The 22,526-nt window shown below is 48.5% G+C and overlaps 1 protein-coding gene across 8 annotated transcripts in view; it reads right to left on the bottom strand.

The window, feature by feature from the left end:
- Positions 1 to 446: 446 nt before the first annotated feature.
- The window catches only part of septin9b (septin 9b), a 64,897-nt gene continuing 42,817 nt past the window's right edge, over positions 447 to 22,526 (bottom strand). For 7 of the 8 annotated variants that reach the window (XM_061231060.1, XM_061231059.1, XM_061231061.1 and 4 more), the window contains 9 exons: positions 18,669 to 18,857; positions 14,632 to 14,760; positions 13,969 to 14,050; positions 13,739 to 13,876; positions 8,616 to 8,733; positions 6,458 to 6,553; positions 6,249 to 6,345; positions 3,727 to 3,778; positions 447 to 2,947 (listed from right to left, as the gene is read on the bottom strand). In XM_061231060.1, coding sequence (XP_061087044.1) covers positions 2,821 to 2,947; positions 3,727 to 3,778; positions 6,249 to 6,345; positions 6,458 to 6,553; positions 8,616 to 8,733; positions 13,739 to 13,876; positions 13,969 to 14,050; positions 14,632 to 14,760; positions 18,669 to 18,857 — 1,028 coding nt within the window. In that variant the 3' untranslated portion in view covers positions 447 to 2,820. Of the gene's footprint in view, positions 2,948 to 3,726; positions 3,779 to 6,248; positions 6,346 to 6,457; positions 6,554 to 8,615; positions 8,734 to 13,738; positions 13,877 to 13,968; positions 14,051 to 14,631; positions 14,761 to 18,668; positions 18,858 to 19,819; positions 19,964 to 22,526 lie in introns of those variants that run through there. The other variant, XM_061231064.1, reaches the window with a different exon arrangement.

The following is a 22,526-nucleotide window of genomic DNA, read 5'->3' as shown; positions in this document are numbered from 1 at the left end:
CTCTACTGTTGCTGATGCATAATAATGCTATCCAATGGAGCCTGTTTCCCTCAAGGGCCACACTGGAAATAAGTGATTTAATTAATACTTTTTTGTGCCATCATCTGGGGACAAATACACATGGAGTTAGATGGATAAATTCAGAGTAAATCCCAGATTAGCCGTTTTTACTTCAGACCATGTTCCAGGTTCTACTTGAACTTATCCAGCAGCAAAATCCTGCTTCATGATATGCCTGGAAGTGTCTTGATGCAACACATTGGGTGAATTTCAGAATTCACCATTCGTTTGTATACAAGCCTGACACATTGCATTATCGGTTGAGGTAGCTGACATCCAGAAGTCTTTCTAAATCAGGAATGGGAGACAAGGATTTGTTCAATTCACCAATCATGCCGAAGACAGTTCAAATAATAAAAAATATTTATAGAACACAATAGATAATAAACAATTACAAATTGCAATCTTTATTTCTTTGAAATAGCATGTCAAAGATAAATCTTAATATTTATACCAGTACAAAAAAATGATTGACACAATGAATATACAGCACAAAACACAAGAATAATCCTATTGTCATTTAGTTTTATTTTTATATTTCCGCTTAAAGACAAATGTAATTACTACTCTTCACTGGCTTCCTGGCAAGCATCAGTATTTCACTCCCACTGGTTTCATCTTGTGATAAAGGTTTTATCTGAAGGGGAAGAACATCTCACAATTTCCTCATAATCTTTATTGACTGCAGTGCAACTCCCTAAAAATAAGGACACCAAGAATAGCACAGGAACACCCGGATTTCTCATTCGCCACGGGAAGCCAATCGGCTTCTCTGAACGCACAACTCGCCAAACTCAGGGACCTCGACCTTAACCGGAGAGGAACTGCTCTGCTCATTTCAGAGGCTTCCCTCCTGAAGAAGGTAGGTGCCTGCCAGGGCCCTCTGGTCCTTCCCACCCTCGCTGTGGCAGAGAGACACGGAGCCGATCCAAGCCAGCCTCCGCTACGGCACCGCCCGGTCATGGGAGAGAGAGCAGCACAGCCCCGGCATCAGGTGCCCTGGCTGGCACCAGTAACAGGAGGACACATCTGCCAGGCATATGCCACCATGTCAGACAGACCTCACCTTGTCAGGGAGGGAAATGGAGATTATTGTTTTTTAGAGGGTGGTCCTGTCGTTCCAACGGCTGGCCCCAGCTGTGCCGTTTCCTGACACACCAGCGAATTTGGGTTCTGCTTCACTAGTGCCCGTCTGTGGTGCTGTAACCGCCGTCTCGGATACCGCGCGTTCGCTCTTCATTACACCGCGCGCCTCAGGTTCCAGTTTAGTCAATGTGCTTGTGGACAGCTGCCAATAAATAAAGGAACAAAACTAGGGAAGGCACAGACATATCACCCAGGGGAGACCACTACTGCAAAGGGGGGAAAAGGAGGAATACTATAAGACTGCATATTTTCACAATACTTCACTTTGACAAAGGTTAAATTTAGCAAACTTGTCTGTAAACTGCAGAACACCTGCAAGAAAACACTTCCTGATATGCAGTAGTCAGGGGGTGTCGCCAACTACACTGAAAGAGTAGGTATACATTTAATCTTTAACACACTTAAATATTAATTCTTTTTTTAATCAAATCTTATATTTGTTTCTCTTTAGAACAGAAAGAACACAAATTATTTATAAGGCAGAGCATATGAAACAAACGGGTGTCTATTCCTTACACCCCCCTCCTACTAAAAATAAACAATAATTAGAACAATGGCAACAACGCACTCTATAAATGGGTCGAGTACTGTATGAATGTCATGATGCAAACACGGCAATTAAAAAGGACATGGCGTTGGCAGACGTTCTGCAAAACGTCTAGACAAAACCGAACAAATACAAACGCGGGGAAGCAAATGCCACACCAGTCTCCCTCCCACCTCCCTAGGCCCCCATATCTTCACATAACACAATACCCAACACAACACAATACAATGTAACCTGTGTTTTGTCTTTATTTCTGCATTTTCTTCTTTGTTTTACTTTCACCTTTAGCCTGTTCACCACGTGCTCTTCTCCACTGTGTGCTGCTCTGCTTCGGTGGCGTAAGTGAAGCTGAAGGCTCACACCAGGAAGCCTGCCCAGGTCCCCCTGTACTACCGGCACACCACCGCTACGTACCCCTTATTTCAACCCTCCCCACTTTTGACACAAAGGTTTTTTTTTTTAGCTCAGTGCACAAGGAAGCTGGATTAAAAACAATATTACTATAAATCTATGGCATTAGAAAGTACAAAAACAAGGGTTAGATTTTATTGCAGCACATAACAAAATGGACGCAGCCTTCAACAAAATGGCTGAAAGGGGCACAGTGACACATAATCCACAGCCACACCACCTTCCAGCTCAGCCTTCGTCCAACTGGCCCTGCCCTAACACTGCGCCCCTGGAACCTTGGTACAGTTACAGCCATGCCGGAGACTGTTTTCTAGGGTCGGCAATGAGACACTGGAATGGTAAGTAAGTTTTACTCTTAACTCGTAGCCATTAGAACAAAAGGTTTAACCGCATAATTTAAAAATATTGTTGTTGGTGGCTCTGTCGTCAAGCAAAATAGATTATGTACAGACTCTGGGACTTAGTTTGACTCGGGGGCGGTAGTGGAGGAGACCAGAACCCATGAGGCTGACCATGCGGATGTCCTCTTGCAGGTTGGGTTCAGGATTGGGAGGCAGGTGGTGAGGGCAGGCAGACGGTCAGGGCAGAGAGAGAGGGTTCATGGCAGGCAGAACAGGGGGCGGGGGTGGGAGCGACAGTGGGCGAATGTCTACATCTCATGGGAGGAAAACTTCGCCCTCGGACACTCCGTTGGCCTGTTTGTTGGTCTCGTTCAGCCTGCGGACGCGGTACACCTCGTAGTGGATGTTGCTGGTGATGTCCTTGATGTTCTGCATGTGGGTTCTGAGAGACACAGAGACAGGCAAGGGGACTGTTACTTCGACGACACAGACACAGACACAGACACAGACACAAGTTTCTTAGGAGCAGTGGGCAGCCACAGTGCTGTGCCCAGGGACCAACTCCAGTTCTGAGGTCTGTGCCTTGGTCAAAAGCAATGGCAGGAGCACGCCTAAACTAACATGCAGGTCTTTTGAGTGTGGGAGGAAACTGAAGTACCTGGAGTAATCCACACAAACACTGGGAGAAACTTCACTATGTAAACTCCACGCAGAGAGGATCTGGCTGGCTGGCTGGGATTCAAACCCAGAACCTCCTTCATGCGAGTCAACAGCGCTAACCAGTACATCACCATGCCACACAAACATACACACACTTTCCGATATTCAAATTTAGATGGCTGTGAATTTTCTGAAGACTAAAACTAAAACTGTGAAATAACGGTTCAAGATCAGCGTTTCCTGAACACACACTGGGAGTCTTCGCAGTGGGTGGCATCCTCGCTCAACTCCACAGCAGCTCAACTCGCAAAAGCTCAATTTATGCATCCGTGTTCGTAAAAATTACAATTCTACCCTGAACTTGAACTAAATTTGCAACCACAATAAATATTAAAGCCCTCCTCCAGGGAGAGATGACCTCTTTCTTTCATTAATAGTTAAGCTCCGCCACATTTATTCTGCAGGCAAACCACATCACACAAGCGCACACAATTTGAACCAATACCACACATAATAAAAATAGAATGGAATATGAGAGGGAAAAAAAACCAGATAGCTCACCTAATAAGCAGGTCCCGCAAAAAAGCGAACTCACAGTGTGCAATGTTCTCCACTGAAACGACAACGTTGAAAAAAGTTAGCACATTTTAGCAGCAGTTCTGTGTGAATGAGCTATTTTAACATTTATCATAATAGGTTACAGATACATAATCACTGTTGCCAACAGCAGTTCATCCTCCTGCTTAATGAAAAGAAGAGATTAATATTGTGAACACCTGAATGTGTTGTTAAAAGAAAATGTTAAATTATGTTTTAAGAAAATAGAAGCACTCATCCTGGATATTTACAAGGCAGACCCTGACATCTTAAGTACTCCACTAGAGGGCAGAAATACTACACAGCACCACAGACCAGAGGACACAACGCCATGTGAAAAATGCGTTAAGATCTGCTCTCTTTATGCATCATATGGGATGAAGTCTTACCAAAATAAATATTTCAACTAAGATTCTTCATTTCTACAGTGTGGAAGTCCCACAGAGGAGCAACTCTATGAACTGGACAACACTGCGTGTCAGTCATTGCGTGTCATTGCCTAATGCAGCACAAAAAAAATCAGTTTTTACTGTGAAGGCATTTAAAAGCCGGTGAAGCTGAAATTAATGCTCAGAACGCGTTTCATAAGACAGCTGAGGCAGAGTGCAGCACCCGGGTCAGACTTTTATTTGTATTTATTTTTGCCACGTGCCGCTGTTCAGTGCACTATCGCTCGCTCTCCGACCGCGCAGAGCGCAAGGGCAGCTCAAACCGGAACGCGCACATCCGAACCCAGGAACGTCGCATCTCATTGGCTGAAACCCGGGAGGCAGGACTCCGGGTCAGACGGACCGTGCCTGGTGAAAAATCGCTGCGCGGAGCTGCAGTCAGGCGCGGCCCCAGCCAATGGGAGCGGCCGTTGCAGCGCCGCAGGAAGTCCCCGGAGCTCCCCCGCGTCAGCGCGGCGGGCGGACCCCCGGCCCGGAGACAATGGGCGGGCACGCGGACAGCCAGGAGCCACGCAGCGCGCACAATGCTGGCAGTCGCCGTGGGAACCGAACCCAGACCTGCACACGGGTCTCTCCACTGCGGCGGGTAGGGACGGAGCGAGCAACCCGCGTCTGCAGACTGCACAGCGCATCGACCGTCCGGGGAGAATCCAGCCATTGTGTTCTCTGCGGGGAGCAGAGTGTTCCTTTTCTTTTCCTCCCCCTCCCTCCCTCCCTCCTTCCCTCATTCGCTCCCTCGCTTGCTTCTCTTGCTCTCACTCAGTTATCAACCCCTTATTGCCCATCGGGGGTTGTCTTCTCTTACTTTCAATCAATGTGACCAACAGTTAATGAACCAGGTAATACAGTCTCAACAACTGTGCTACACTACACAGTAACAGGCACAGTGTACTCGCATAGTATTTAAGCATAATTTATGGTAGCTTAATATAAAGCTAAATATGAACTGGTAAGGTGTTTAAAAACCCACGGGAAAATGTTTCACCTTCATCAATGCTTTTCACTCAGGAATAGAAAAGTTGCCAATATTGCCACAGGAATAAAAATGTATGCAGAAACTGACTGACTACAACAGGTGACAGAAGTGTAGAATACAGCTGGGATAGGAGCATAGATCAGTACTGCAAAATGGATCAGTATAGATCAATATTGCAACATGGATTAGTAGAGATCAGCACAGCAGAGTGGATCAGAGTATAGCTCAGCTGCAATGTGGATCCATGAAGATCAGTACATCAGTGTAGATCAGCAGTATGGACCAGCGTAGATCAATATTTTAGTGTAGACCAGTGTTGCACTACACTGTGACAATTATCCAATAGATGTCCTTTTTTTTCTCTTTTGCAGAGGGTGTCATTAACAGAGGAAGAACCATCTCCCATTGTAATTCCTCCTGCCTGTGTTGACATGATTAAGCTTTGGCCCAAACGCATATCCTGAGAAAAAATCTTTATGACATGGCCAATCATGTGTACTTTACAGCTTGTCTTTGGCATTGAGCCCACACACCATACACTAAATCACAATGAGCTCAAGCTATATATACGGACATAATGCCGGTCCGTGAAATCACACAGGAGACCTGTAAATCATCCTTCCAGGGTGTCTCAGTGAAAGGCTGTCTAATCACAACAGCAGCATCTCAGTGCAAAGTATTTTCCATTGTTTAGATAGCCAAAGCAATAATGGAGAAAGCAGGAGGGGAGGACATTACTTTCCATTATTCCCACTGCAGAGAACCTGCATTAACCTTCTATGGTGCCCCACTATAGACAGAGGACAATTAGCCTTCTATGGTGCCCCACTATAGACGGAGGACAATTAGCCTTCTATGGTTCCCCACTATAGAGGACACTAGCCTTCTATTGTACCAAACAAGAGGAGATTAACCATCTATGGTGCCCCACTATAGACAGAGGACAATTATCCCACTATAGAGGACACTAACCTTATATTGTGCCAAACTATGGAGGACAATAAGCTTCTATGGTGCCACACTAGAGGAGATCTATGGCTCCAGGCTATAGAGGACATTACCTTCTATGGTGCCCCACTTTGTTTTCCTTCCCAGAAGCCTTTTCCCGTTGACCTGGTACTCCTGGTCACTCCCAACCACAGCGAAGGGGATCATCTCCTAAGGGAGGAGCACAACATGGACGTTGACTTCATGCCTCAGGTAAAGAGAGAGACGCAGTAACAGCGTGTTTGTTGGGCGGCGGCGGGCAGATACCCTCCTACACACTCACTCTGATCTTCTCATTGATCATCCTGTCCTCCGCATCCTCGTCAAACTCCTTCTGCGGGTAAACATCAATCCCATTGGTCCGCAACTCCTCCCTGATCTGCACACACACAAACACACACAGACAGTCAGTACACAGTATGGGCAATGGTGCACAAACTCGCTGTCCCAACCCCAACCCCTGCCCTTAAATGACCATGATCACCATCAGTGACTGCTAGAGAGTGTTCTTGTGTCTGAAACAGACCTGGGTCAAATACATAATTGTTGTGGATTCAAATACTTTTCTCCACTTCACTGAGCTTGTCTGAGTATTGGAATCTATGAAAGTTGCTCAGTTGCACCGAGCAAGATCACAGAAAAGCATTTTAATCCAAAACAATTATGCATTTGATCCAGATCCGACCTGAAACGTACGGGCATGGCACACTAAAATCTGTGCTGCAGATCCAGATGTGACATTGCGTAATTGCAGATTAGCCACACAACACGATCCAAAGCGCACTATAACATCGGGGGGGTAAATGAGGACCTCGATCATGACTAAAGCTCCTCGGTATGCGGGCAACGAGCTGCACCTCTGGGTGTAGGAATGCGAGTCTGCACGCAGGACATTCCTGAAACAATGGCCTGGCCCAGCACACCGAGGCAGCCGCCTAGTCATGCCACGCAGCCCACCAGAGGGGGCAGGACCCAGGGGGGAGAGGGACCAGCCCAGTACAATAACACAGGAGGGCCCGGCAGGATGGACGCAACCGCGGGCGGGGTCCCAAGGACTGAGAGGTGACCCCATACAGGGGTGAGGGGAAGGCTGAAGACGCTGGCGTCATGGGCAGACAGACAAAATGGATGACGCACGCGAGTGGTGTCCTCCCCTGTACCGAGGTCAGCACTGACAGCCTTCTCTAACGTCATGCCAGAGATTAAATTATCTGAGCCAAAAAGTTTAATAAAACTTGAAGGGCACTGGTTGAAAAATGGTTTTAAATTACATGCAAAGGATGATCAGAGCAACAGATGACTTTCACAAGACAGGCCTTACCCTTAGCCTGACCCTGAAAATGGCTGCCTTTTTCACTCATTCATAATGAATGGGAACAGTTGGCAACAGCGATGCTAATAAATCAATGATTGGCATTTGTATTGATTGCTCTTTAGTGGATTGACAAATGTATGCTTACCACAGCACAGGGGAAATTATGTCATGAAGATGCGCCACTGTCACATCAGGAGCCAGGAAGACATGAAGCACAGCTGCCCTGACACAAAGAGCGTTGTCTTGTTTCGTGCTTAGGCAATCCCCGGGCTGAACGCTGCCCGGACACAGCCAATCAAAACAGCCTGTTACGAGCCCAGAGCCTTCCATCTCAATTGGAACAATTTTCGTGTTTGTCCTCTCAGGCCTGGAACAAATGGAAGAGTGGGCAAAGCGCCCCAGCATGCATCCTGCTCCAGTAAAGCCGTACAGGCCGGTGCCAGAACGAGGGGAAACGTGCATCCCTTGCCCGTCTTCATCGGCTCTTACGGCTGACCGCCGTCCAAGAGAAACACAGGGCAGCACGGGGGGAGAAAAGCCTGCAGCCACGGGAAGTGAACGGCTTCCTCTTCCCCCTTCCCGCCCTCCACCCACACAAGAGAGGCTTCTGGGAGTGGCGGGGCTCCCCGCCCTTCAGAGTGCCGTCCTGGGGCCCCCTCAGGACACAGGCTGCCCACCCCACCCCCTCCACCCCTGAGAGGACCACGGCATATGTTCTCCCTGGAGAGCGAGCCGGCTGATTACACAGGGCTCATCCGGCCAGAAAAATCTGCCTTCAAAAGGTTAAAGGAGCTCTGCTGCAGATGACACGCTGCCCTGAGCCGGGGAGTTCGGTTCAGCTCCCAATTAAGCCGTTTAAGCTACAGAGCAGAGGCCGAGGCTATAGGGGGCTTCACAGGACAATCCGCCAACTCATTTCAGCTTTTTCCCCTCCCCTTGGCCTTTGATTTGTCATTTTTTGGCAGCCCTTCAGAACATACCAGCGTGTTCCTGCACCTCCCCCCAGATCTGTAATATGACGTGCCCCACTAAGCAGCCGCCAACTGGGCTCAGGAAGAACCCACACACAGCGGCACGCATACCTCTGCAACAAGGGGGCGGACGGGGGGGGGGGGGGTGTTCATACCTTCTTTTTGAAGAAGTCTCTCTCTTCCAGAGTTAAAGTGTCAGCCTTGGCGATGACAGGGACGATGTTGACCACTTTACTGAGGCGTCTCATGAACTCCACGTCCAGGGGCCTGAGGCTGGGAGACAGGGGAGGAAGGCGGTGAGAAACGCGGCCGAAATGGAAGGCCTCAACCCCCGCGCTTTGCCGTGGAGAACCCTGCCCGGGCGGCCAGCTCGTCAGGACAGGGGCGGACACAAGCGATTCATTCGGTTCTGTTTACCACCAGGGCGCAAGATGAAAAACAATCGGATGGATCATATGACCACAGCATGAGAGAACTGCACTGTACTTCTTCCCCACTGTGTGTCTTTGGCTGTAGATCACAAGGAAATCCAGCAGGGGGCGATAAAACTACACTAACCGGTCTTTGATGTGCGATCGACCAGGGCCAGAACTTCCACCTGGAATATCTGTTACAGTCTGCATCTCACCTATCCTCCCGTGTGCAAGTCCGACACCACAGGGCCTTCTACAGCGAAGCCACAGTTCAATTACACACACATCTGTTGGTTCAACCACATATGAAACTTAAGACCGTGGCCAAGGATCTTAATCTTAAAACTGACATTAAACAAAAAAAAAACCAAAAAAAAAAAACCAGGAAGCTATCGATATCAACTGTGGTTAGCAGAGTATCATGGAGTGGGAAGCTTGTCCCAGTGAAAGTGAAAAAATAATTAATTCCCACTTCATTAGGCATTCAGAACAGGGAACAAATCTCAGTCTATAAACAGACTACAGGATTTCGATGTCCTGACTTTATCAAGCTGCTTGGAGAGATGTTTGGTTCCCAAAAAACTGAACTATGTTTGAGTCCTGGCAAAGAACAAACACAATGCTACTCGAGCCACCAGTACAGAACACACAGTGAGAAACACATTCGAGTCCCCACAACAAATACACTGTTACAACCATATGAGAAGGCCATTTGAGAAGAGGGTCACTTCTGTTTTCTGCAGCTGATCACGGCTACTCTCGGAATAAAAAGTGTATTGTCAGCAGAGCCCCGGGTTAATATAAATTTTTTCTTCTCTTCCAATTAGTCTTGTGAGGTTAAGCGTCAAGAGTTCAAAGCCGTGCAGCTGCAGCAGAGAGTCTCGTGAGACAGACATCTGCAGCGCTGGACGAGCATGAAAGGCCACTCAGCCTTCACAGGGGAGAGCCACAGTCACACTCCCACGCATCACACCCCCAGCACCACACACACACACACACACACACACGCACACACACACACACATCACACCCCCCAGCACCACAAACACGGCCGTCACTCTGCAGCTCTGCCAGCGCCGAGTTCCAGAGGCCAGGGAGTCCTGTCCTCAGCTGTGCGAACAGGACACGTGCAGGCATGCGCACACACACACACACACACACACACACACACACACACAGATGCTCGTACACAAGCGCACACACACACACACACACACACACACACACACGGACACAGGACACGGACGGACACACACAAGCACATCCATATGCACATGCACACTCATGCATGCACAAGTATGCCAGCACACAAATGCACTTACATGTACACACACACAAGCAGAACCACACACAAGAACATGCAGACGTAGACATGTACACTCACACTCACACTCACACTCACACTCACACTCACACTCACACTCACACTCACACTCACACTCACACTCACACTCACACTCACACTCACACTCACACTCACACTCACACTCACACCTCTCCCTGGACAATAAGTCAAGAGTTTCTTATCCGGAAGGAGTGCCTCACTTCATTCTGTCGAGAGCCAATTTGTGGTCTCGTTTGAATAAACACAGGAAGACACAGAAGTTGAAGCATAAAGGAAGGAGCAACCACACGGTGCAAACAGCTTTTATCAGCTCTTCCTCCCTCGTTCACTGCCCGAAACCATCCACACAGGGCACAGCTCCAGTTGCAGTTCCACAGTGACGCTGTGCTGCTCTCTACAGGGAGCCGGAGCCTGGTCTCAGAGCCGCTAATGGAGGACCGGACCAGAAACCCAAGGGAAAGCATACTGTCATCTCCTCACTTAACGCCTTTGTTCCCGCTTTGCAAGCTACAGCGCCCAAATCCACACGTCCCAATTCATCTTTCGTAGTATGGGCCGCAGTGCATTTTGCTTTGAATCCCACGTAACCTAGCGGTTTAAAACCTGTACTGCACCATCTCAACTGGTCCTGTGCCGTCACACGATCCAGCACGCTACCAGCACTACCAAACTCACATTTACAGTATAATCATTATATGGCTTATAATTCTGTCATTATGCACCCATGGCACCGACACAAAAGCAATAAAACACGGATCATCTGGCAGCGTATCTAAGTAATTGGTTACAGACGCAGGCTCGCGCACTCAACAGAACATAATTCGTGAGAACTCATGACTAGAGAGCAAGGCAGAAGAGTCCAACACTTTCCCCACTCTGTTCTCTTACCGCCGCTTAAAGGCCTGTCCTCACCAGGAACGATAACCACAACCATAAATATATCCTTTAAAAAAGTTGTTCTAACATAAGTGGATGGTGGAGCCCACATCACAACTATAACGACAACGACAGTGGTTAAGGATATCGTTGGGATCACAGATTTTTTTCCAGCTGCATGAATGATAAAACACTAACAGCCAATGAAAATCTATCTGAATTTACAAGGTTTCACGTTCAAAATGGCCGCTTACAAGACGTCATCAGTGTGGATGGGGAAGGGCCTTAACACAGCCACTGGCCAGGGTAGCTGCCTGCCTCCCCCAGTGCAGGCTGGGATTGATGTGTCCAGGTCCACGTTCTGCAGGGTGTGACCGGGTCCCTACAGTCAGTCCCGGGCACTGAGCAGCCCTACAATACCTCTCAAGTGCGCTCCCAAAATTTTTGGGTGGCACTAAGGAAGCCTCCAGCTTCCCGTTTCTGCCGTTTCCTCTCCCAAACAGACGGCCCCTGGGAAAGCAGGTGCCGCAGGTTTCCTGTCGGGGGCTGCTACTGGGAGGGGGGGGGGGGGGGGGGGACTGGGGAGGACCGTGATTTTTTTCAGGGAACCTTTTCGGAACAGGCCCAGGCTCGTGCAGCGCGACGCGGTCCCACGGCAGCCGACAGACCGCCGGCAGAACGCAGCTGCCCTGAGGATGGAGGGATGAAGGGAGGGATGGAGGGAGGGAGGAGACGAAGGAGTGAGCCTGACCGAAGAGCTCTCGCACTGGGAGGCTCAGTCACACAAGCAGATAGCTGTAACAGAAACACTGGCGAGGGGGTGGGGGGGAGGGGGGACAGCTGAGACCAAAGCTGTGGAGTTTGTGAGCCAGGATGTGCAAATGTGAGGGTCAGGCTAACTCTGCCAGGCAGACATACAGAGTATGAGTTTGGGGGCAGCTTGCACACTTGATTAACGTTACGAAGATCAGATATTTCAAATTGAGGAGAAAAGGGAGAAAAAAAACGAGTGAAAGAGGGAGAGCACACACTTAATTTTACATTATATGACGACATATTACAAATGCACATGGAGGAACAGAGTTTTACTTTACTCTGGGGGGAAAAGCTTCCTGAACCAGTCTGCCACCATGGTAACGGACTTCATGGAAATTTCATGGAAAGTTTCAAAGAAAACAAAATGTGTGATATAAGCAAACATCCATAACCGGGGCATGGCCGGCTCCTGACCCCCTGCAATGCCCCTCAGCCTCAGTGTGGGACTGTGGGCAGACAAGAGTTAAAGCAAGGAAACATGGTAGAATCCACCAAAATCAAATCCAGATGTCCTCACAGCAGAGGAGAGGGAGACTTCCAGACTCGAGGAAAGGCAGGATTTCAGGGCTAAATGGAACAGTGCCATGTTTCCAGTCACGGAAAAGCTATTGTTACTGGACTTGAGGAGAGAGCGAGGGGAACTACAGTTTGGTTAGCAAACGTTTCCCCATCTGGGTCCCTCACACAGTCCACACAAAGAAAGTCACACAGCACATCTCTGCCCAGGCCTGGCCTCTACGGTCCACCCTCCTGTGCCTACGCAGTGCATGTTCAGCCAAACTAACTGTTAAACCCTGGTTGTGTGTATCACCAGTGTTATACTATATTGTACAGATCACCATAGGGAGCAATCATTCATTCAGCTCCCTACTGTACCCCAGACGGGAGCCACACACACCAGAGAGACTTGGTATCAGGGACTCTTTGCTACAGATATCTGACCACACCACACAGTAAAAACAAAATAATTTATCACTGAAGTTTCCTGGTACAGTAAATACAGGACACGCCACACTTGTGAAAGAATAGATCCAGCCCCTGGCAAGCCCTTCCCACACAGAGTAATAATGCAAAGAAAGGAGCCTTTGTGGAACCTGACTCCTGATATGACTCAAGTCTCAATGGACAGGATCAATTTCACTCGTCGGATTTTAAGGAAAAAGCAGGAAATGGTTAAGGGGGAACGGCAAAGAGTAGGCCAAGGCAGGCCTATGGGTGCATGCGTGTGTGCGGGTATGCATGACGTAAGAGGCAAGTCCTTGGCCACAATGTAGCAGGTCACACAGTGCACGTCAGCCCCCTCCCTACAGAAAGCCCAGAGGTCAGCTTATCACACCAGACCTCCTCTGGAGATATGACTGATGTATGACCGTGTCCTTGCCACCGGAAACATTCATCCTTGGCACGCAGGTTAGCAGAGCATACAGCATGCACTGATACAGTGGCACACAGCAGTTGTGATTTTCCCATCACAATTCCATTGATACGCAGCAAATGTACTGCACTCTAAATAGCAGGACGTACAAACCAGCACATACACGACTGTAAGCGTTTTTTTTAACGTGTTCTTGTGCTTGCAAGTGTCTGTGTGTGTGCAGGCGCACGCGTGTTTGCGTGTGCGCGTGTTTGCACATGTGCTTGTGTTTGCATGGGTGTGCTTGCATGCATCTTTACACGCGCTTGTTTGCATGTGTGTGCGTGCACATGCGTGCGTGTGCGCGTGCATGTTTGTACATGTGCTTGTGTTTGCATGCATCTTTATGAGCGTTTGTACGCGTGTGTCTTTGCGTGCATGTGTGGTGCACTGCAGGTCAGGCCACACACTCACCAGTGGCCGGTAGCGGGGATGAAGTATATACAGCAGTGAACGCGCGAGTCTGGGATTCTCTTCTTCCTCTCGATGTTGATCTCCTCCTGAAGGTACTGCTCATACTGGTCATTAATGAACTTCATGATGGGCTTCCAGCTGGTCAAGGAGAAACACAGAGCGAGAGTGAGGGCACCGCAGGATACAGGCCATTTCGTACCCCACGATCATTCATCCAAATCAGCACTTACCAGTTTTCATTGTTGATCTGATCCCCAAAACCGGGAGTGTCGATTACTGTCAATTTCATCCTCACGCCCTTTTCCTCGATGTCTGAGCAGAACAGCGGTGGAAAAGAAGGAATTCATTCATCCACATGCCTTTGACTCTGTCAACATGATTATCTGCAAACCTCTCCATATCAACTCATCTCATGCAATACTTGGGCTGTCTTTGGCAAGTGGCAAGTCTTTGACGCAAATCGTGTCTAGAAACAATGCCCCAGTTTTTTTAAAAATCCCAAATTTTCCACAGTCACAGGATGCGATGATAAATATGACTAATGAAGATGAACAAAAGCTGGCATTCATTATTTGAAGGAGCAGGATGAGCTATGGAAATTGGACGGTAGTTTTTGCATTGAAACATAATGACCGTGGGCCAAATAGACAAGCCATCCGCCACTTTAGATAAGAAGCTCAAATGCATGTGTCAGTGTATGCACTGCTTTTGCTACGCCATCACCAAAATGTACATGTTAAATGAAATTACTGAAACGATGGGAGTTCAGTGCTTTGAAAATGAATGCACCACGCATTAAAACATCATATCCGGGCAGTTTGTGGTGAATGCATCGTTACGCTCATGTGATGTGAACGGGTGATGCCAGCAGCAGTAGGGTCCTTTCTTCTCACCGTGACTGATGGACTTGATCTCGATAGTCTGGGGGATCCTCTCCTCTCCCGTGGCCAGCACAGATTTGCGGCTCACCTTGGACTTGAAGAGGGTGTTCATGAGGGTGGATTTCCCCAAACCGCTCTGCCCTGCACAGAGACGGACAGAGAGAGCAGCAACTGGGTCAGCTGACCACCCACACAAGCACAGACACATCTCAACTGGCAGCCAGCGTATCCCGTGCTGGTGTACTGAGCACGTGCAGGCTGCTGGAGTGAGTCAGTTGCCCTTTTCCACAGCCTTCCAGGAAAACAATCAGCATTGTTCATCAGCCCATGTCTCAAGCCTCCATTTTGTATCCCTGTCCGCTGCGGAGAGCTCATCTCAATTTAGCTATTCTTGTTCCCCACTGCTGGGGCGTTCCTGACCAGAGATCTTGAGCCACCCCTAGAACCTGCTGCCTACCCTGCCACCCATGTCCTGATTAGCAAACAACCCCCACCCCCCGGCCCCAACTACCAAACAGCCACCTCCAGCTGTCTGACAAACCGTCCAGTCCGTGTCGGTCATTATGAACTCGAGCTGGCCAGAGGAGGATGGGCTCCCCCTGGTGAGTCATCTCATATGCCACTTTTGAGTTTTAGGCCGGAACATGATGAGATGTGTATTGGGGAAAATGTGTATAATTTGCTATAAATAGGGTATATAAATATGGTTCTACATGACTTGAGCCTTGGTTACACCCACCCCACTTTAAGCGAGATGGCCATTACTGTATGCTACTGATTTACAGGTTGCTATGAGGACTGGTGCAGATGGCTTGTGCTTACTGAATGTGAGCAGGCTAATGGAGGGGGGGGGGGTCAGTCCTGCCAGCGGTTGGGCCAGACTGTACCGTGACTTTCTGCACAATGAACGGCAGAACACAAGCCTCAGTGTTCCAAAGAGGAGAGGAGAGCTACGGTCCACATCCCCATCAACATCCATCAGCAGCACACAGCGGCAGGGCCAGCTGGAGATAGGCCAGAGCAGTCAGCTCTCTCTCTCCCTCCCTCCCTCCCTCCCTCTCCTTCTCCCTCCATCCCTCCCCCTCTCCCCCTGGCTTGCTAACATCCCTGGGATCTTGCAGCCTGCTCCATCACAACGCTTAGCACACCAGTGCTTTAAGGCTCCAGAACCCGTTCCTGAGCTCACACACGAGAGCACGTACAGCCATGAAGCCGTCCACATGATCCTGCTTTTCCAGGGACACTGCACAATGTACATTTAGAGGAGCATATACATGCACACATTTCAGCAAAATGTGTACAATTCCTGTGTATATTCCTGTCATTATCAAAGGAGAAAGTTCAAAAGAACAGCTGTGGTCCGTCAAAAAAAAAGCCCCAAAAAAAACATCAACTTATAATAATATAGTAGTAGTACGGGATCAGCAGCATGAGCTCATCGTTTCCCCAATCTAAATCTTATTTGGCCAACAAAACCCTCAAGCCTTCATGCTCAGGCTACTGCTGCTAGGCAGGCATAGCACGTCAACGGCTGAGTTAATGCAGCTCCAGGAAAATAAACAGTGCGATCGGAGACGTTTGATCCACTTCTCATTTGAACCCTCTAATAAAAGTGATATTTAAAGAGGTGCGTATGTGAGGAGAGACGTCTCTTTCAGCAGCAAGAGGGAAGGGTAACTCCCAACGCTAACCCGGTGCAGATTTATTTCGGCGAACACGGCAAGTGAGCTCCGGCAGACGGCTGGAGTTCATACATCATGGAACCACGATATCATTAGTCAGCCAGCCTTACAGGACCCCGAAACGCAGTGCAAGGGTGAGCCTCCTTTAGAAAGCACTCCTCACATGTTGAACTACTAAAGAGGGAAATCATGGCAAGTGGTGAGGGGCAGGGGAGGTAACTGCAAGACGACAGCCTGGATAACCAGCCGCAAGGGAAACAGGATCCAAGGCCTCAAAGTCAGTGCCAGGAAATAAGGGTCTCTAGAAGTCTCAAAATACTTGCATATTAGGGACTTCCATAGCAATTCCTCACACAGATTTTGCATACCGTGCAGTTTCTCTTGCAGCTTTCCCCAAAAGCAGAGCAGCCCAAACAAGGCGGTTAACATGCTGATGCCTTATTCTATACTACAGGCTCCGCGCAGTCTCCTCCAGCTCAATCAAGTGTTGTTTGAGCCAAAATGGCTTCCTGAGGAGCAAATGTGCAAACACAGTCTGTGCTTCTGCACAACTGCTCGTTTGCCACAGTTGCCGTTTGTGCACTGAAAGCCATTGAAGGTGCACCGAAGGTCAGCTGGGCAATGATAGACACAGCCTCGACACACGTGGTAGATCCTTTCAGGTTCCTCAACAAGCTAGTTGCCTTCCACCTCTTCAGTTAGGTCTTGCATGTAATGCATGAGTGGGAATGTGAGCAGAGTATTAAAACTTGCTTTGGGCCATGCCATTTCCAGGAGGTTGCACCACAGCACCTCTTGGATTTTTCTCTTTTTCCCTGAGATGGTAGACAATCATGTGATAAAAAGAAATCCTGGAAAACTTGAGCTTCATACTCCATTTTGTTTCCCCTGTAGAGCCATTTTGTTCTTTCTAGAAATTAATTCTTCATTGTGACACCCGAAATTCAAAATGTCTATACTGGCAGTATGGTATCATCGACCAAGAAAAATCCAAGAGATTCTGTGGTGCAACCTCCTGGAGTTTGCACGAAATGGTTCCAGTGTTGTGTGTTGCACCTCTGAGACACCACACCCACAAAAACAGTCTGTAAACCTGACCTATATCTCTGTGCAAGACATACCTTACCTAGCCCAAAAAAAAGTTATGAAGACAGATTACAATGATAAAATGTAAGCAATGTGGCAAATGCAAACCAAACCCCTGTTCAAGAGAAAGGACTGGTAACCCAATTAAAAGAAAAAATGAAATACTATACAGAAAGCAGCCATTTTTTTTTCATTGCACCAAAACTGTTCAGGTGGAGCATTGCCCCATCCTTCATGTCCCACTTGATCATTGGAAAGGAGATGGATTGATCTATTGTTACCCAGGACCCGCCATACAAATTTCTGGGGACATTGGCCTGTCTTTGCAACAAAAAAAATTCTCCAGAATAGCTGCCATTTTGGGATCACCTTGTATTCAGGACATCTGAACTTGGAGTCCATTCAAAGCCTGCTCAAAATAAACTAAGACTACACAGGCCCATGGTTTATTTTCATAGCTGAACTATCAGAATTAGGCTTCTAATGTGTGCTCTGAATTTACCCTTATCCCACGGTCTAAATGATCACTTCCTGGTAGCACAGTGCCCACTAATACCATTGTCTGCTTTCACTTCTTTTTGAGTTCTTTTCTGAAGCTTCAGGGCATGATGAGGTTTCATAATGTCTCACAGAGAGAGACAGCCCCATCAGAAATAATCAGCTTATTTTTATCTCCTTGCTTCCTTTTCTTGCATCCTTTCTTAGCTCCTAGCTTCTAACTCTACCCATCAGAGAACGGCAGGATAGGAAGCAGGGAAAAGATGATGTAGAGATGCCCACAGGTCAATCATTTATAAGCCACGCGTTCCAAAAGAGATGGGCTTGTGTGTCCTTGCTCAAGAATCCTTCGGGAGCCGCCTAGTGCCTTTAAGCAGCATTTAATGGGTTGGAACATCACTCTTAATATTTTTATTTAATTTTATTTAATGTCTGCATTTATATATACACCTTTATCTAAAGCGGTGTACAATTGATGCTTCTCATTCACACACACACACCAACGGCGATTGGCTGCCATGCAAGGCACCAACCAGGTCATCAGGAGCATATAGGGGTTAGGTGTCTTGCGTAGGGGCACTGCGACACACCCAGGGTGGGATCAAACCGGCAACCCTCAGGCTGCCAGACAACTGCTCTTACCTCCTGACCCAACGTTGCCTGCAAGTGTCTGACTCTGAAAGTGTGCAGTTGATTCTGCAGCTACAGTAGGTAATTCACGTCAGCCGATAGGGGCCCTGATCCTTTATTCCTACAGTAAGGCGGGTGCGGTTCTGAACTCACCCACTACCATGATGTTGAGCTCGAAGCCCTGCTTCATGGCCTTCCGCCTCATCTGCTCCAGGATGGCATCGATGCCCACGTAGCTGAAGTCCGCGCCGGGCTTGTCGCTGCGCACGGGGGGCTGGGGGCCCTGGGCTGGCTTGGCGGGCTCTGACATGGTGCTGGTGTAGCTGGGAATGACCTCTGACCCTGTCAACACAGATGAGGGGGGGGAGAGAGAGAGAGAGAGAGCTTAACATTTCCATACAGGCAAACCAAAAATATCCAACAGGCACAAATCAAAGAGAATAAATTGGGATCGTTTCTGTCTCACACTGCTCTTCAGACATGAAATGTCTTCATTTGCAGGCCACTCGTTACAAGTGGGCACTCATTCCCTGAGTTAACATATAAAGCGTGCACGTACAGCCACACTCAGGATTTGGTATTAAATAATGTAGTTGTAATAGGAACATGGCAGAAAACACCTCAGTGTGTCTCAGCAGCACGCCTGCAGCACTGGAGGCAGCCGCCATATTCACTGCAAGGAAAGTTCTTATGTCTGCAGGCTACAAACTTCAATAAAACTGACCATAGTGCTGCTATGGAGACCACCACCAGAGACAACGAGCGTATCTGCCGTGAACTCTAATTTCCCACGAGTAGTTATGTTCGCACACGCAGACGCAAACGCAGACGCAGACGCACACACACAAGCATTTGTTCAATAGCATGCAAATAAGATGTCTGTCTTTAGAAGCTCCCATCCAACCCATCAGAAAGGAAGGTACAGCAAGTCCTCTATGTAGCCTATCCGGAAACTCCACAACTGGAGACTATGAGAAATACCAACCCTGCTGAAACCAGACCCAGCAGTGGAGCCTCAGAGCTGAGCAGAGGAGCCACAGAGACGGCGGTTCCCCCTGGGTTAACAGGCAAGCAGCCAGCGCCGTTACAAAGTCCTATTGCTCCGCTCGCAAAACAGCATAACCACTTCCTCTTTCAAACAGCCCTCAATATCACCAGCAAGTCGACATCAAAATAGAACGCAGGCTCCTCAAGCTCTTGAAATGAGTCGACTAGCCTAACCGGCTTTAAGAGGACGGTGGTCTAAAAATCGCTTGAGAGCGTGGAGAACTGACCAAGCTCAACGAGGCAAGCAGAATCCTTACCTGAGCGAGAGAGGACTGGCGATGATGAGAGGGAAGATGGGCCTCCTATGACTCACACACACCGAGTATGACACCTTGAGTGCTGGCAGTCAGAGCAGCATCTACAGGATTCTACCATATGGCTGTGTCAGCACGCGCGTGGTGGATAAACACACGCGCGCGCACACACACACATACCCACAGAAGAGTTTCACTGGGGGAGGGGCACGAGACGACCGTCTCATTCTGACAGGCATAGGGAACCTGCATAAGGTGTGCCGGTACAGTCACATTTGCATAGACTCCGATAGCCGAGAGAGAATTATGCTCATGCCACACCTCGCAGTACAACACACAGAAACGGAACAGGAAAAAGGTAGCCCTTCCAGTGACTTTGCTCTAATGTTACATACAAAGATAGAAGTTAAACAAGCATTTTTGGGGAAAAAACCCTCTCACAATATCATGCCACAAGCATTCTAACAACAGTATCAAAGAGTATTAAATGTGCCCGCGCTAGCTCGTTCTCTCTCCCTCTCTCCGTGTGGTTACTATGAAAGCAGGAAGTTCGAGAGATCATCGAGAAAGTGATGTGCGTGACACAGATTCTGTGCCTCAAAGCCAGATCCATCTGCGCAGAGGCGCTGTTCAGTTCACAGCGACTAAACAAAGGCCCGTTTATCCAATTACCATCCGTTACACAGCACAGGAAGTTCTGTCTGCGGCCCTCATTTTCAAGTTGTTTTTCTAGAGCACACCGACTCAAATCCATCTTGGGCAAGCTTGTTCTGAGCGAACACAAAGAACCGATTGCACCGGAGATGACAACAGCGCTGTTTGGTGATGGCCGGCTAGCACGCCAATTTCCGCCAACCAGTTTCATTGCAGTTCATGTATTCCCATGAAGTTTTATTTCATATATATTACTGGACAGAAATATTTTTTTTAGCCTTCATCATTTTAATGACTGCCACAGGCAGGCTTGTTTACCCAGAGTGGGCCATGCACCTCGCAATCCAAGAAACATTGGCAACTGAACAAACCGCATAATTAAATTAATAATACGATATCTGATGACAGAGCTCGCTCCCCTGCCAACTGCAAGCCTGTTACATGACCCAATAAGGAAAACAGACAACAACAGTTTGTATATGTGTACAGTAGAGTATAAAAAGAGGCCTCAAGAGATGCCTGATGTACAAACTTGGAGCTGTTCCGCTCAGGGAAACTCAAGAAGCTGGCCTTTGAAATTTTGATGAGACAATTCCTACCCAAAGTACCCCCCACCCCTCCCCACAAAGGAAATGCTAATGAAAATGCACTCAAAGGCAATTCCTAGCATGGCAACAGCAATAGCTGAATACCGGAGCAAATCGAATAGCAGGCTAGTTCAGCTACTGTAAATCTACTGTAAGTCTTTTTTTTTAAATCACCTTGGTTGACAGAGCTTTTAGTTGTTTGATAAAATGGAGAGAATGGGGTGCTGCTTAACCGAACCAAACGGTATACATGTACAGAGTACATACAAACTACACAGCAGTTGTTGCTAGCGCCACCAGAGAAACGCTGAGTCAGCACAAGCCGAAGCAGAGCAGTAAACGCTGATGGCGCTCATCACATCACTTCAGCGTTTTACAGCGCTTTTCAGCCTCGCCCCGGTTGTTCCCATGCGGAAAGGGGGAGTCTTTCCCCGGTCAGGTGACCCCGAGAACCGGGCTCTCAGCAGAACGCAGTCTTCCCGTCGAGCTTCAGGAGCTGCAGCGGCCCGGGCCCGGTCCGGTCCGGTCCTCCAGCCGGTTTCCACTCGGAGCGGAAGGTTCTCACCAAACCCCGGCGGAATCGCCGCTGAAACTCGATCTTTATGAACTGAATAGATTTTTTTTTTCCCACCGCTGTGTTAAACACAATAACACCGAGCACAGATAGACTGTGGGGGGGAGGGGGGGGGGGGGGGACCCCGCCCTGCCTGTAGGGTTATATACACAGCGGTCTCCAAGCGTTGGGTGATTGATTACATTTATGATGCTGTGTGAAAGCTTGGCTCCAACTCCTGCAGATGAAAAATTAACCAACCGTTCGTTCTTCGGAATCAATACCCTTCACTAGCAGAGGACTGGATCTTCCCCCACACAATCTCAGTTTTCTGGCAAAGGTCTCCTTTAGTGTCCAAATCCAACCATTAAAGTCCGCCTCCTACCCAGAAGCCCCTTCGTCTGCCTGAGATGCCAATGTCCCTCCTTCTCCCCAAGCCAGCATTCCTCTGCTGAGTAAATATCACGTATATAAAAGTCAACCATTCAATTAGTGGAGGGAGGCAGGAAAAGCATGACTCCTGTGGCATTTATGGCACTGCCTGACAATGATGCCGTTTACCCATCCGTCAGCTTCACAGACTGCCGCCTATCAGTGGGCTGGGGGGCAGGGTAAGCCCACCCTGTGTAAGCCTGCTTAAATACACCCCCGCCCCCCCCAACCCCACCCAAAAAAAGTGGAAACTGACAATGTCACCCAGGCACTGGCACCACATACCCCTCTCTCTCCTGCCTGTCTGCTTAGACCAGCTGTGTTATTGCAGGGCATAAATCGGCCTTCTCCATCCCCGGCACAGCGAGATGCGCACACTGTTTGCGTGGCAGGCAGTAAAGGAACAATGGAATCTCAAGGACTCTGCGCCGTATCTCACAGATGTTGCCTGGGCCAGATGATGCTCCCCGGGAACTCTTAAAAA

Source organism: Conger conger, chromosome 2 (assembly GCF_963514075.1).
Source record: "Conger conger chromosome 2, fConCon1.1, whole genome shotgun sequence".
Taxonomy (NCBI): Eukaryota; Metazoa; Chordata; class Actinopteri; order Anguilliformes; family Congridae; genus Conger; species Conger conger.
Note: the sequence above shows the minus strand (reverse complement) of the source record. Positions and strands in the feature narration are given on the sequence as shown.